This window comes from Takifugu flavidus, chromosome 10 (genome assembly GCF_003711565.1).
Source record: "Takifugu flavidus isolate HTHZ2018 chromosome 10, ASM371156v2, whole genome shotgun sequence".
NCBI lineage: Eukaryota > Metazoa > Chordata > Actinopteri > Tetraodontiformes > Tetraodontidae > Takifugu > Takifugu flavidus.
Window position 1 is genome coordinate 14,658,195 of NC_079529.1, and position 12,206 is coordinate 14,670,400.

General features: G+C 46.0%; 1 protein-coding gene across 2 annotated transcripts in view; it reads right to left on the bottom strand.

Moving 5' to 3' along the window:
* LOC130532885 (mannosyl-oligosaccharide 1,2-alpha-mannosidase IA) overlaps window positions 1–6,525 on the bottom strand; it is a 129,313-nt gene extending 122,788 nt beyond the window's left edge. Inside the window, exon 1 of one of the 2 annotated variants that reach the window (XM_057045806.1) lies at window positions 5,048–6,525. In XM_057045806.1, coding sequence (XP_056901786.1) covers window positions 5,048–5,605 — 558 coding nt within the window. In that variant the 5' untranslated portion in view covers window positions 5,606–6,525. The remainder of the gene's footprint in view (window positions 1–5,047) is intronic. The other variant, XM_057045807.1, reaches the window with a different exon arrangement.
* Between the last annotated feature and the right edge of the window lie 5,681 nt (window positions 6,526–12,206).

A 12,206-nucleotide genomic window follows, 5' to 3' on the forward strand; every position in this document is an offset into this window, starting at 1 on the left:
CAAGAAGGAAGAGTGCTGCTAACCTGTGGCAGTTAACAAGGCCTGCTTTTCACTCATTTTAACCTTGATGAAAACTCCCAGGTGCTGCAAAAAGAGTAGGGAGTAAGGAGACTAGAAAGGAATTGTGTTTTCCTGCTTCACAGCGCATCACTAGAGGTAACCGTTCAATGACCCCATTATGTCAGCGATGCCTTGAACTCCAAGATAAATGTTTTTCCAAGGAATGGCACTGGAAGGCCAGAGTGCCAGTGTAAAAAGTCTTTTGAGAGCGACTCTGAACAAATCTGAGAGAAGCGAAAATTCACTTGGCTAAAGGAAAACACACGATCTGCCAAGAGCGTTCACCACTGTTCGCACTCTGCTCGTGGTGGTGCTCAAAATGAGAGAGATTTTCTCGTCCAGGCACTGACCTTTTTCTCTTTATGCTAATAGACGCAATACCTGCAGCTTATGACAAATAGAGACAGGGAGGTTTTGAGTAAGAACAGTGGGTAAACAGAGTGGAGGCACTTTTTTACAGCCTGTGCAAACATGGATTTGCAGGAGCAAGGGGGGGGGGGGTTCCAGAGAAAAGCTTTGTTCATATTGTGTAATACGGGAAAACATCTGCAGACGTGACCCAGTCATCAAGAAAAGCATCAAGCTACGCCAGAGTTAAACGCCTGTGGAATATGCTGATGCACACCGAATACGTGTGTGTGTGGTGTGTCTGTGCGTGTGTGCAAGCCCTGTTTAATTCTAGGTGAATGAGAAGATCCGACTGGGCTCTGAAGAGATAAGAGCATTTGATTTGTTCCAGATGTAATGCAGTCCTCCACTCCAGTCCTGGCTCGGCTCAGCACAGAAAAACACACACACCGAAATGAAAAACAATATCCCCTTCAAAGCGAGTCTCGCGACGCTATTTGCCAGCAGTTGCGCACGAACGCACGTGCACATTTACACTCTTACGTGCCCATACCTCTTGTAAAGCGTGCCTTAACAGAGAAAGTTGCCCTCAAGCTAACGCCCCGTCACAAAGGCAATGTAGGCAGAAAAGTGCTGTGAATGCAAAAAGGATGTTAGCTAACATCTCCCTCCTATATCACATCCTTCCTTTTACCTTTCTTACCCAACCGCTCTTGCCCTTCAGTGACTGCCTGCGATGAAAAGGCCTGACATTAAATGGTGTAATCAGCCTTTATCACTGCCTTTTAAAACAGGATCTGATGACCTGTGGTGCTTTTGTCTGACGTTTCTCTTTCTTTTCCTGCTGCTGCTGAAAAACACCAGGTTTTCCACAGAAACAACAGTTCAGGGTCACGTTTGTTAAAGCGGAAAGACCGAAACACAAATGAAGGAAATTAAAGAAAAATGAGTTCTACGAGAGTACCTTCATGACTTTACAGTAGACGCTTGCAGCCATCTGCTAGTGCTTAAATGCAGAGTTATATAAAAGTCAACAATCAATCTCACCTACATTTGGCCTCGAGTGGCGTCATGACTCATAGGTGACCCATTATCGGATTTATGGGATGGCGCATGTCAAGCTCCTGAATTGCATACCTTTCCTTAAGGTTGTTCAGTGCTTGTGTGACTGGGTTAAAGCACCTACTTTACTGACATTTCTGTATTTCCACTGTTTTATTGTCACAGCATCACTGCAATGAAAATATGCACACAGCCAGTTGGTGTTATTACATACAATAAACACCGGAAATGATCCATGTTTGAGTCATGTTGGGAGATACGCAGCGGTTTCGTTCATTGGCGTTAACGACGCGCTTTTTATTCCCTCAAGAGGCGGTAAGGCCATGTCGCTAACTGCCAAGAATTCTCATTCTTTATTCAAGTCACATTAGCTTGTATTTTCTCCCGCGCTTCATTACTTTTGCAACCATTGCGGATGACAGGAATGCGTCTGGTTAATAGCAGAATACCGCCGTAACTGACTGATAATGAAACCAGCTTCGATCTGTTATTCCCTATGATGACCGAGAACCTGAAAAGTCAAAGTCAGTAGACCCCCGAATGCACTGAACGCACACCTGCTTGATCCAATCCAACTGTAAAACATCTCAAAGAATTGATCAAAAGCGTCGGAATCTTATTTTGCATCTGTAAAGACCAGAATCAATCCCTGGCAGCACTCTCGGCCAGCTGATATTTGTCCCCGCTGCTATTGACTTGTGAGAAATATCAATAGCCAGTGGCTGAAGCCCCTGCAGACCAGAGACAGAGGTGGGCTTATTTCCCAAACACTGGTGCTGACATTGGCCCTGCATCCCCAGAGAAGATGGAGACAGAAATGTCCCTGCTCTGTGGGAACCCTCCGAGCGTGTAAGCCTCTTCTTAAGACTTTGTTCATCTTCTGTTTCTTTCTCCTCGCTCAGCAAGTGGCCACTTTGCTAGCTCAGACTGAAGGTTATTCGGCGCACCGGGGGGGGGGGGGGGGGGGGGGGGGGGGGGAGTGGGGGGGGGGTCACAGCACTCGGGGCAGGCCAGCAGGTGCAGGCTTAACAGCAGTTTTTTATTCAGACGGACATGAGCTCAGTATTCATTACTCTTATGGGGGCTTTAGAAGCCATCATCATTATTCCGGAGCTGTGTTGCGTTTGTTTGCCTCATCAAACTGTTGGTATTTGTATTTTTTACCAGTTCGAATAGAGGCAGGCTTGCTTATTCCAACCAACTGTGCTTGCAAGTCACATCCAAAGGTCACAGGCAGGGCACAGGTTACCTCTACAGCTTCAGTATTTTTGCTAAGCTAATAGCTACAGGCGATCTTATCAAATCTTTCACTGTAATTTTGTCTAATAAAGAGAGACATTACGGTCTAGAGAGGGCTTTTCTCACTCTTCTCCTTTGTCCTCAACATGCTGCCTCCATGCGTGCACGCTTAAGTGGCTGACCTAAAAATAAACTTGCTTCAAAACGAGGACAGAGCACATGCAGTTCTCTGGATTGTATTCATCCCCGAGCTCTTATAGGTAATTATCAATGTAACAGCGCCACAGATGTGCACGGTAGAGAGCAAGAGGGAGGCCATTTGCAGATTTTGATTGCCCCACCGGAAGAGTCTCAGCTGAACGACACGTCCTCTCACCGTGCCTCTCGCAGCTGCCTGCCTTATCTCCTCTGTGTGCTGCTTCCTTCCTCTCCAATCATACGTTAAGGGGCCACATTATACAGGGTGTCCCCTTGAGCAAAGGGACACATTCGACTGCGCCAACATATCAAATCCAGCCGAGGACAGAAAGAGCTGATCTCGGGGCTTTATGGAGCCTGTCTTGCATACACCTTTGTGAACAGCATGGCTAAAGAGATCTCTTCATACCCTAATGTCCTCTTTGCTCTGCTTCCGGTGCTTCTACGCTGTACCAACCTTTGTGAATGTTAAGGGCATGTGCAGCAAAATGGCAATTGCCAAAAAAGGGCATTTGCTACCTTGCTCCAAGCCGGCTTTTTTTCTTTTTCTTTTTTTTTTGGTGGTGCGAGCTCTGCTAGACAGCCCTACATTAGAGAGATATACCTCAGTAATCCATAATGCTGCACTATAAAGAGGGAACCCCCCCCCCCTTTTAAAATTGAATATCGCCTTCATCCTGTTAAGGAGAATGAGCTGTCATAGCGAAGCGATGAACCGAATCCTGGCGAATGTGGCAGTATTCCGCAGTACCTTTGAAGGCTTAGCAAGGTGTGGGCAGCCTAAAGCGCTGCCATTGTACCTTTGTTTAAATCACATTTGGAAGCAGGTGCCCAGCTCACAGAGGATGAACGTGTTCGGTCTGCTGCCCAGTTGTTGGCAGGCAAGACGAACAATGTCCACTCACAGGTGGGACAATCGTCAGGCTGGATGGGACCCTCTGGACGGGGGAATACCCTCTCTCTGGATTCCCTTACAGCCAATCAATGAAATGATTTTTCCCAAGAGCTGAAATCCAATTTGGTTTGTTTGGCTTTTTATTAAAGAAACCCCCTGTGATCCTGGAATTGACTAAGGCTAGCAAATTTAGCGCCACCAGAAACCAGAGAAGAGGAAAGGCCACACTTTTGGGCGGGGGAAAATGTCTCGCTCTTCATCAGCTGCTTTAAAAGTGGGATTCTGATGAAAAGGAATAATTCTCTGAACCATTCTACTATCCGACCTTTGCTCAGATGTGACCGAGTGACAAAAATATCCCTAAGCTCAACAATCACGTAGTCGCTGGAGGATTTAAAATAAACAGCTTTATTATCAGGCACCACATTTAGGTATGAAAGGCCGAGGCCGAAGCCCATCCAGCCCTCCCCAACACTCACTGTCCTCACTTGCCTTGAGTGGGTACAGATGTGTGATCTACAGACGCTGCCACTCCGTAGCCTTTATTTCAGCCACAGGGCTCAACAAAAAGCTGGCACCCAGCCCTAAGAGCCCCCAGCCAAAGTGTCAGCAGACAGTCTCATCTTTTGGGCGCCGCTACAGATAAATGAGGGACGTTTTAACGTCCAGAACGACCCGCCAGCGTGCGCTGCAGCAGCAAATGTAATGAAATGCATGTGTGAACGCGCAGGAAAGCCAGTCAGCAGGAATAATAGCATTACAGGTTCATAGAAAACACGGAATTAGCTGCTTTTGCTGCAGATGATCATTAGTTGAATTGTTTGAACATAAATTTTCCATTGTCATCCTCCTTTCTCACAATGTAATCAGATGCAGAAACACTCCACTTATCTAGTCCTGACACATTTTCCCTCCCAACGGCAGAGTAAATATAGACAACTGATCCGAGTGGGAGGGGATTATATCTACAACGCCTCAAACTCCAATAATGTACATAATTGTTGTCGTTTCCTTGTTAGTGAACAACAGGGCGCAGGGGTCCTTTGTTTACTTCAAACAAACACACTTCCTATTTATGCTTTCTATCCCGTCTCTCCGAGCCGTTGGCCCATGTTTTGTTGCAGATAAGCGTTGAGGCAACAGCACATGAGGTGTCAAACTCCTCTACAGTCTCTGAGCCCCCCCCCACACACACACACACACCAGCAGCACCACCGCGGGGTCTCCTGTCACATCCATCCTTACCTCTTTGACTTTCTCCCTGCGCTCGGCGGTCCTGGGGTCGCTGGGCTTGCCGTGGTCTCTGCCCAGCGGGGGTTTAAGCAGGCACCGTTGGAACCGCGCGTAACTGAACGTATCCGAATCCGACCCGCGATCCGCAGCGGACGCTTTCTCCGAGGCGGACTCGGTCCTGGTCCTGGACAGAGTCAAGTCCTCCTGCGCTCGGCCTCCGGACAGCCGCTCCTCGGTGGCCTGTGGAGGCAGCGGCGGTTTGCGGCGCAGACTCTTCAGCCTGGTGCTCGACTCTCCTTTGGCGGAGGTCATGCCCCGCGGGTGATCCTGCTCCTTGGGCTTTTTGAAGTGCTCCCTGACATCATTTTCCGACCCGGAGCCAACGGTGACCGGCTGGGTCTCTGTCTTGGACAGAAAAATGCGTTTTAACCGAACGGAGTCGGGCAAAAAGAAGAGCGCCCCAAAACATAAAGTGACCAAAGCGGAGAGAAAGAGCAAGAACACGAATTTCTGGGACAGACGCAGACCCATGCCCGATGCAGACACACCGGGCAACTTTCTGAAAACCATTGAAACTTTTCTTGGGACGTTGCCTTAGAATAATTCTTCAGCGTCTTCTCTCCTCGGCAGACCAGACTCTCTGCCTTTTTGGGGCATGTGTCTGACAAAACTAGATATGGGAAAACACACCCCCGTCACACTCCCAGAGAAGCGTAAACAGCCAGCCGGGGTTGTCTCTCTCTCCGCATTGATTGGATCTGCATACGTGGAGGTTAGGCCTGCCTACACCAACTATTAACAATCATTTGGCTGCGCAGATCTAGAGCTCCGGGCTTTAATCCTCATCAACGCAGTGGCCGGCATCAAGAGGAACGGGGTTAAAATCATCCAAACGGAGCAAATGGCACCGGTGAAACGCGTCTGGGTGCACACGCCAGGTTCATAGATAAAAGCACTTTCTAGGGGGATGATCAGCCGGTCAAAGTTGTGCTCCCATGCATGCTTTCACGCCGATTCAATAACGCTGCTGCCCGCTGTTGTCACCTCAAGCATCCCTCGGCTCCGTTTACGACCCACGCTGCTGCATCGCGACCCCTCTTGGAATCAACGTTCAAATCCGAACTCCCTGCATTCACCCCGTCCAGCTGACGGACGGAAACGCGTGTGCGTGCATGCTGCCCGCCGCTGTTCTGCTGCTCTCTTCCAGAAAAGCCTCCCTTCTTCAGCCCGGTCCACAGGCGTCAACGCGCCGGCTCCAGCGATTCGCCGGATGGCATGAAACAAGGCTGGGTTTTGCCCCGCGAGAAGTTATTCTAGCCTGCCATCCACGTCCAGGCGACAGGAAAGCAAACCCACCGCCCGGTGCTGCCTGCAAGATCCGAACAAAGGCGTCTGTCTCTGGTACGTGTCGCCGCCGCGGCGTGCTTCGCTCTCCCCGCCTGCAGAGCGCACTTCTGCCGCTGTGCCGCCGCGGACGTCCGCTTGCGTAAAGAAGCGAGAGGAGAGGGCTGGAAATGGAACATATAGTGCGGGCAGGGCGAGGAGGACGGTGGGGGTGGGGGGGGCAACGATCCAGTAGGCTGCTCGGGTTTCTTGATGGATACCGGACAGCGCATCCAAACACAGCCAAGCCTTTTGGGCACAAGGAGAGGAGCACAAGGTTTATTTAGCAGCGGCGGAACGCGGCGGAGTCCAAATCTGCTACAAAAACCAGCAGGAGTCCACACAAAGAGCTGCAGACATGGGTTTGACTCAGGGAAAACTAACGCTCTCCATCCATCCATCCATCCATCCATCCACCCATCCATCCATCATCTATCCATTCATCCATCCATCCATCCATCTATCTATCTATCTATCTATCTATCTATCTATCTATCTATCTATCTATCTATCTATCTATCTATCTATCTTAGGTCTGGAATAATCAGCAGTGGTTGGTAGCTATAGTGACACATGCCTGCCTCTATGGTCCCAGTTCACATAGGGAATGAGACTGTTTTAGGTCTAAATTCAGATTCTGGTAACCCTGAAAAAGTCCCGAGTCCACCAGCCACCTGTCTGCACTGAGAGTTTATATTTAAATCATCAAATCTTGCATTGCTCTTAATAATTGATCCAACTATGGTTCTTGGTCTTTGACTTGCCTCTATTGTTTAGCCGGTTGTAAGTTCATATTTCAGGGTTCAGCTGGACCTAATAAGACAAACTGTTGTTACTGTTACAGGAGGAAGATCTTTAAAGCGCTGAACTTTTCAAGACTGGTTCTGAATTACAGAACCAGTGATGAAAGAGTGGCATAAACAGCCCGTGAAGAGCTGCAGAGGAGGATCAATGGACTTACTGGGTTTACTCGAAAAGGTTGTTCTCTTTATATTTTTTCCCCTTAATAAATTGATTTTTTCAAAAGTCTGACTCATAAAGCTCAATCCACTGCCCTAATTTATACAGAAAAACTGCAAAAATTCCATTAAAATACAGATTACATTTTTTTAAAAGTATATACAGTGTTGGACAAAGTTCTGTCATTAAAGTTAAGTCATTAGCAGATAAAATAAAGAACAGCAAACGGGATAAATTACCATTTAATCTCTGGGTTTTTAATCATATCACCCTGTCTTCATCAGCAGATAGAATTTCCTTAGTTGTCATGGCGACGGATTTGCTAGCTGGTGAGCATGTGAGAAGTTCACTATTCAGCCGGTGTTGTGATCAAAAGGACTAAAGGAAAGGATTAAACTAGCAACACTAAACATTAAAAATATGACATTTGGGGATAGATTTTGCCGCTTTGTTTATGGACGTGTCGTCAGCTAAAGCGGCTATTACCAAAGTGTTGATTAATGTCCAAGTAAGCAAGCGCGAAGGAAGAATGTAAATACAGGATTTGTTTTTTTTCTGGATTAAGTGAAACAGAGCGTGCAATTACTGAGGAGCGTGCACAGCACTAGTTAACTACAGCACTTGAATTAGAAAATAAAGGACTAAGCAGTTTCAATATTGGCCTATAATTACAGGTTAAGGCCTCTTCTTGTCCTGCACTGGTCCTTGGAGAGGAGTCACTTCTTGTTCCTCTGCCTTATTTGCAGTTTTTTGTTAACTCCAACCCTTTTCAGTGCATTGTAAGGTTATTTTCATGCCATTTGACCACGTGTTTCCACAGCGAAGCTGGAATTTGGAGTAAGCAGCCGATTACAGATGGTTGGAGGCTCCTTCCTCTGACAGAAAGTGGAACTGTAAAGATACTGACAAAGGGCCGGTTCGTACAGAGCAGCTTTGGGATGGCTCATCGCCTTTGTATAATGAGACTTGGATCGTATGTGTTTTATGGCTCTGTACACCACAGCGTTCACTCAGCAGCCACGTTATTAAGTTAAAAAACAAGTGCGCTCCGCTCCAACAGGTCTGTAATAAAATTCCTGTTTAGAACACTTTGACTGATTTAAGGAACAGAGACTCCATAACTTCATATTGAGTTTGTAAGAGTGTTGAAAGGTCACTACGCTGAAAGACATTGAGTAGCATTAGCATCAAAATGTGACACAAAAGCGGTTGGACAGCATATTTGGTGTCGGTGGGGCTATTTAACGGCAGTTGAAGCCTTGTGTTGTTATTCATGGGAGCAACAACTCGATACCGATATGGAGGCTGCGACTGGAAAGGTCATGCTAATGTAAGTCCAAACGTTGAGCTTGCATCAAGCCGCACAGGCCTTTGACAGCCTACAGGATGGATGAAGACGCTAATGGAAGCGCACCACCTCCAACCGCTGTTTTGTGGGATTTTTTGTGTGTAGCAGTGGGGGGGCAGTTTCTCTCTGCTCTGCTCAGGTCAGCCTGATTATTTCATCACGCTGCCTTTTGTCACCACGGGCGATCACAGGAGGGATACATGTCTGATTCAGGGCGCCTCTATATATTCATTGACTGACACGGCTGAGCATTAAAACCTGCCGCCCTTCTTCGGCGGTTAACACTTCTGTTTATGCCCTGTGATCCGGGAGCATTTCTGCTCTTCTATTCAAACATTCCACAACAACCTGCACTGATGTTTTATTCATCAAACGAGATTGCTTATGAAAAAGTCCATCACCGTATTCTGCTCGGTCCAATACATCAGTGGGCAGGCAGCGATGTATTGGCCCATGCCGCCACGTCTGGATTAATAACGTCAGGCTGGCTGCTATTTGTTTGTCTAAGCACCGCTGCAGAAGCATCCCCTGACACCGGGAATCAGGGGCCCGGCGGGAGGCTCGATGTCATGACATTAAAGATCAGTGGAAGCTTTTTCTGGGGTGGCTGACCCTGGTGCCGGACCCAAGAGAGACATACACGTTGTGACAATGCACGGCGGATGCACGCTGCAAACCTCAGGGACGTCGGGCTCGGTGGCCGTGATGCGTCGGACCTGACCTCACATCATCTCCGTTCAGAGGCAGCACTTTCCACACGTGTTATGCACACCTTTCTTCATTCCTGGATCATTAAATCTGCTGTGTGGAAGCTTCTGTCTAGTTTATCTTTGCCCATTATCAGGAAAAGGAGCCTAAAACAGGCAGACATGGGTGGGTTTAAATCTGGGTAAACAGATATTCTGCCATCTCTGTTCTGATGCTGCGACGCAGGTGTTTGTGCTCATTTAGCAGAGATTTTACAAGCTCATTTGAGCTGGCATGGCGCCCTCTTCACCTCGTTCTGAACCTTTGACAGACAAACATCACGCTGCCCCCTGATGAACCATCGCCAGCTGAGCCACAAGCAAAGCAGTTTGCTGTTGAATTTATATTAAAGCACATCAGGCAACAGCGGGAAGCAAATATTCCAGGTAAGCTCAGCATCAATTCAGCGCTACAGCATTTGTATTGCTTAAACACAACAATTAGCTGTACTTGAGTCATCCCATGGGTGATGGAAATGAGGGGAAATGCAAAAACACACCATTAAGATGATGAAACTGAGGCCGCTGACAGAATGAGTCCCACCCTTATCCCCATACCAGTATGATCCCAGCACTCTAACCATTTTGACTCAAATTTCAAGAGAAAAACAAGATTTTATTTAAGGCGATTAAAACGATCTGCGCAGGTTTATAGTTACACAGCGACTCCAGGCGGTCATTTACGGTATAACATTCAAAGAAGTAAGACGATATCAAAAATGTCGTTATTTTGGGTTTCTCAGCAGTTATTTCTGATGGGTTGCAACATGCACCTATCAGAATGCTGCACAAAAAGTGGAATGATGAGACTGTACATACACAGCATGTCTAAGTGGCCCCGGAGGGAGGAGTATTGGGAACAGAAAAGTGATGGTGAAGCTGGAGTTTCTCCTCTTAAATCAGACTGCAGAGCTGACAAAATGTGCTCCCTCATCTGTCCTAGATTAGTGTGATTTACTGCTGCCAGGAGGGCTTAAAATTTAAAACATTAACATTTTCACTATATTGTTGCAGGTGTTTTTCATTGGGGCTGGAAAATAATGCATCCGATTCAAGGTATTCTCTCAACATTAGTGTGATGTTGTGAGAGTGGAGCAGGATTTCGACAGTTTCCTACCCCCACCACAGACAGGATGAGCCCGTTGCCACCTCGTCGGTTTGCCAGAATAACTTTGCCACTGACCAAAAGTCTTTCTCCATGACCTCCTTGACCCCTACCAAGTCGGAGCTGCTGCCAGTGGTTGTCAGCTGCTTCTGGAGACCCACAATCCACCCATGACCTTTAGGGTTTCTTCTACCTCTGGTGTGTCCGACTCAAGGCCCAGTCACCAGTTGGTTAATGTTATATTATTATTTATCGAAGTTTAAATTTGGCTAACAACATGTACAAATGGTATTGATGTAACAAATACAGAATTTTATAAGTACATTTTCTTTACGTTTAACTTCCTCTAAGAACAAAATTACATTTTACATAACATAACAATAATTTTTAAATACTTTTTGGGGTGAATACATCTTATGATCTGTTAATTTTTTCGGGGGGTATCACTGTTTTTAATCGACAGTGCTTTGTGATTGTGTAACTGCGCCCCTGCTGGCCAGTTATGGATTTGCACCACTCACTGGTGTCAGTGGACATAAATGTGAGATCTAATGTTGCTTGATGCATATTATGGTTTATTTAACCTTTTGAACATCACGGCGCATGATCTTTGTAACTTTTTGTTGTTGAGTCGTAAGAGCTTAAAAAATATGTACATTTCATTTAATTAAATTTCATTTAATTATATATATATATATTAGAGCGCAGTCCTAGGAACAGCCAAGATCCTGCGCAGAACCCTCAGACTCCCAGGCCTCTGGTAGAGGACCCGAGTCTGAAGGAAGGAGGCACCGCCCAGGAGGGCGAGGAAGAGATTTTTTTAAATGAAATGATACTTATACCACATGCGTGATTTTTATTGGTGGTTAGGACTTATTTTTTGATCATTTGGTTTATTTCTAATGTGGTTTAAAGGTACCTGTTATGTTATGTTATAAAGAACTGAGCAACAAAAAATCCATTGAAAAGTCCAGTGAAAATATTTATAGATTTTACCAGACTGTTGTATATTTTATTCACTTAGAAGCTTTAAGTCATATTGAGTTTATTGTACAGCATTTACTTTATAGTCATTCTGCCATTGGCTGCGTTCATGTTGTTGTTTTTTTTTCTTTAGGTGTTATTATTCTGTATGATTGATCTTATAGCAGTATTATGAAATGCTAAATATCGCACCAAGACTTAATTATGTAATGAAATGTTTCATTAGCAGAACTTAATCATGGTGTTTCTTTATAAATGAGAAGTGAGAAAGTCGAGCCCGCCGTCGTCATCACCAGGTCCGGCCCGTCAGAGGCTGTGTCAGGCAGGTGGAGCTGAATTATCACCCAACAAAGTGCAAAACCTAGATTTAAAGATTAGATTCATTCAGAACTTAAACTTATTTTTACCCAATTCATGGAAACTGGATGATAATTGATAATGTGGCATTAATCAAAGGGATCTATTGAATCATGGCTGCACTTCAAATTAATTCCTGATTTCAGGTGACTGATTAGAATAATGTGGAAAACACAAAGTTGACTTTCAGGCTCATGTGTGAAGTAGTGTTTTATGGAGGATTTGATTTGTTAGATTGATTTATAGCTTTCTGTTACTGTGAATCACCTGCATGAATTGCCCTCCCAG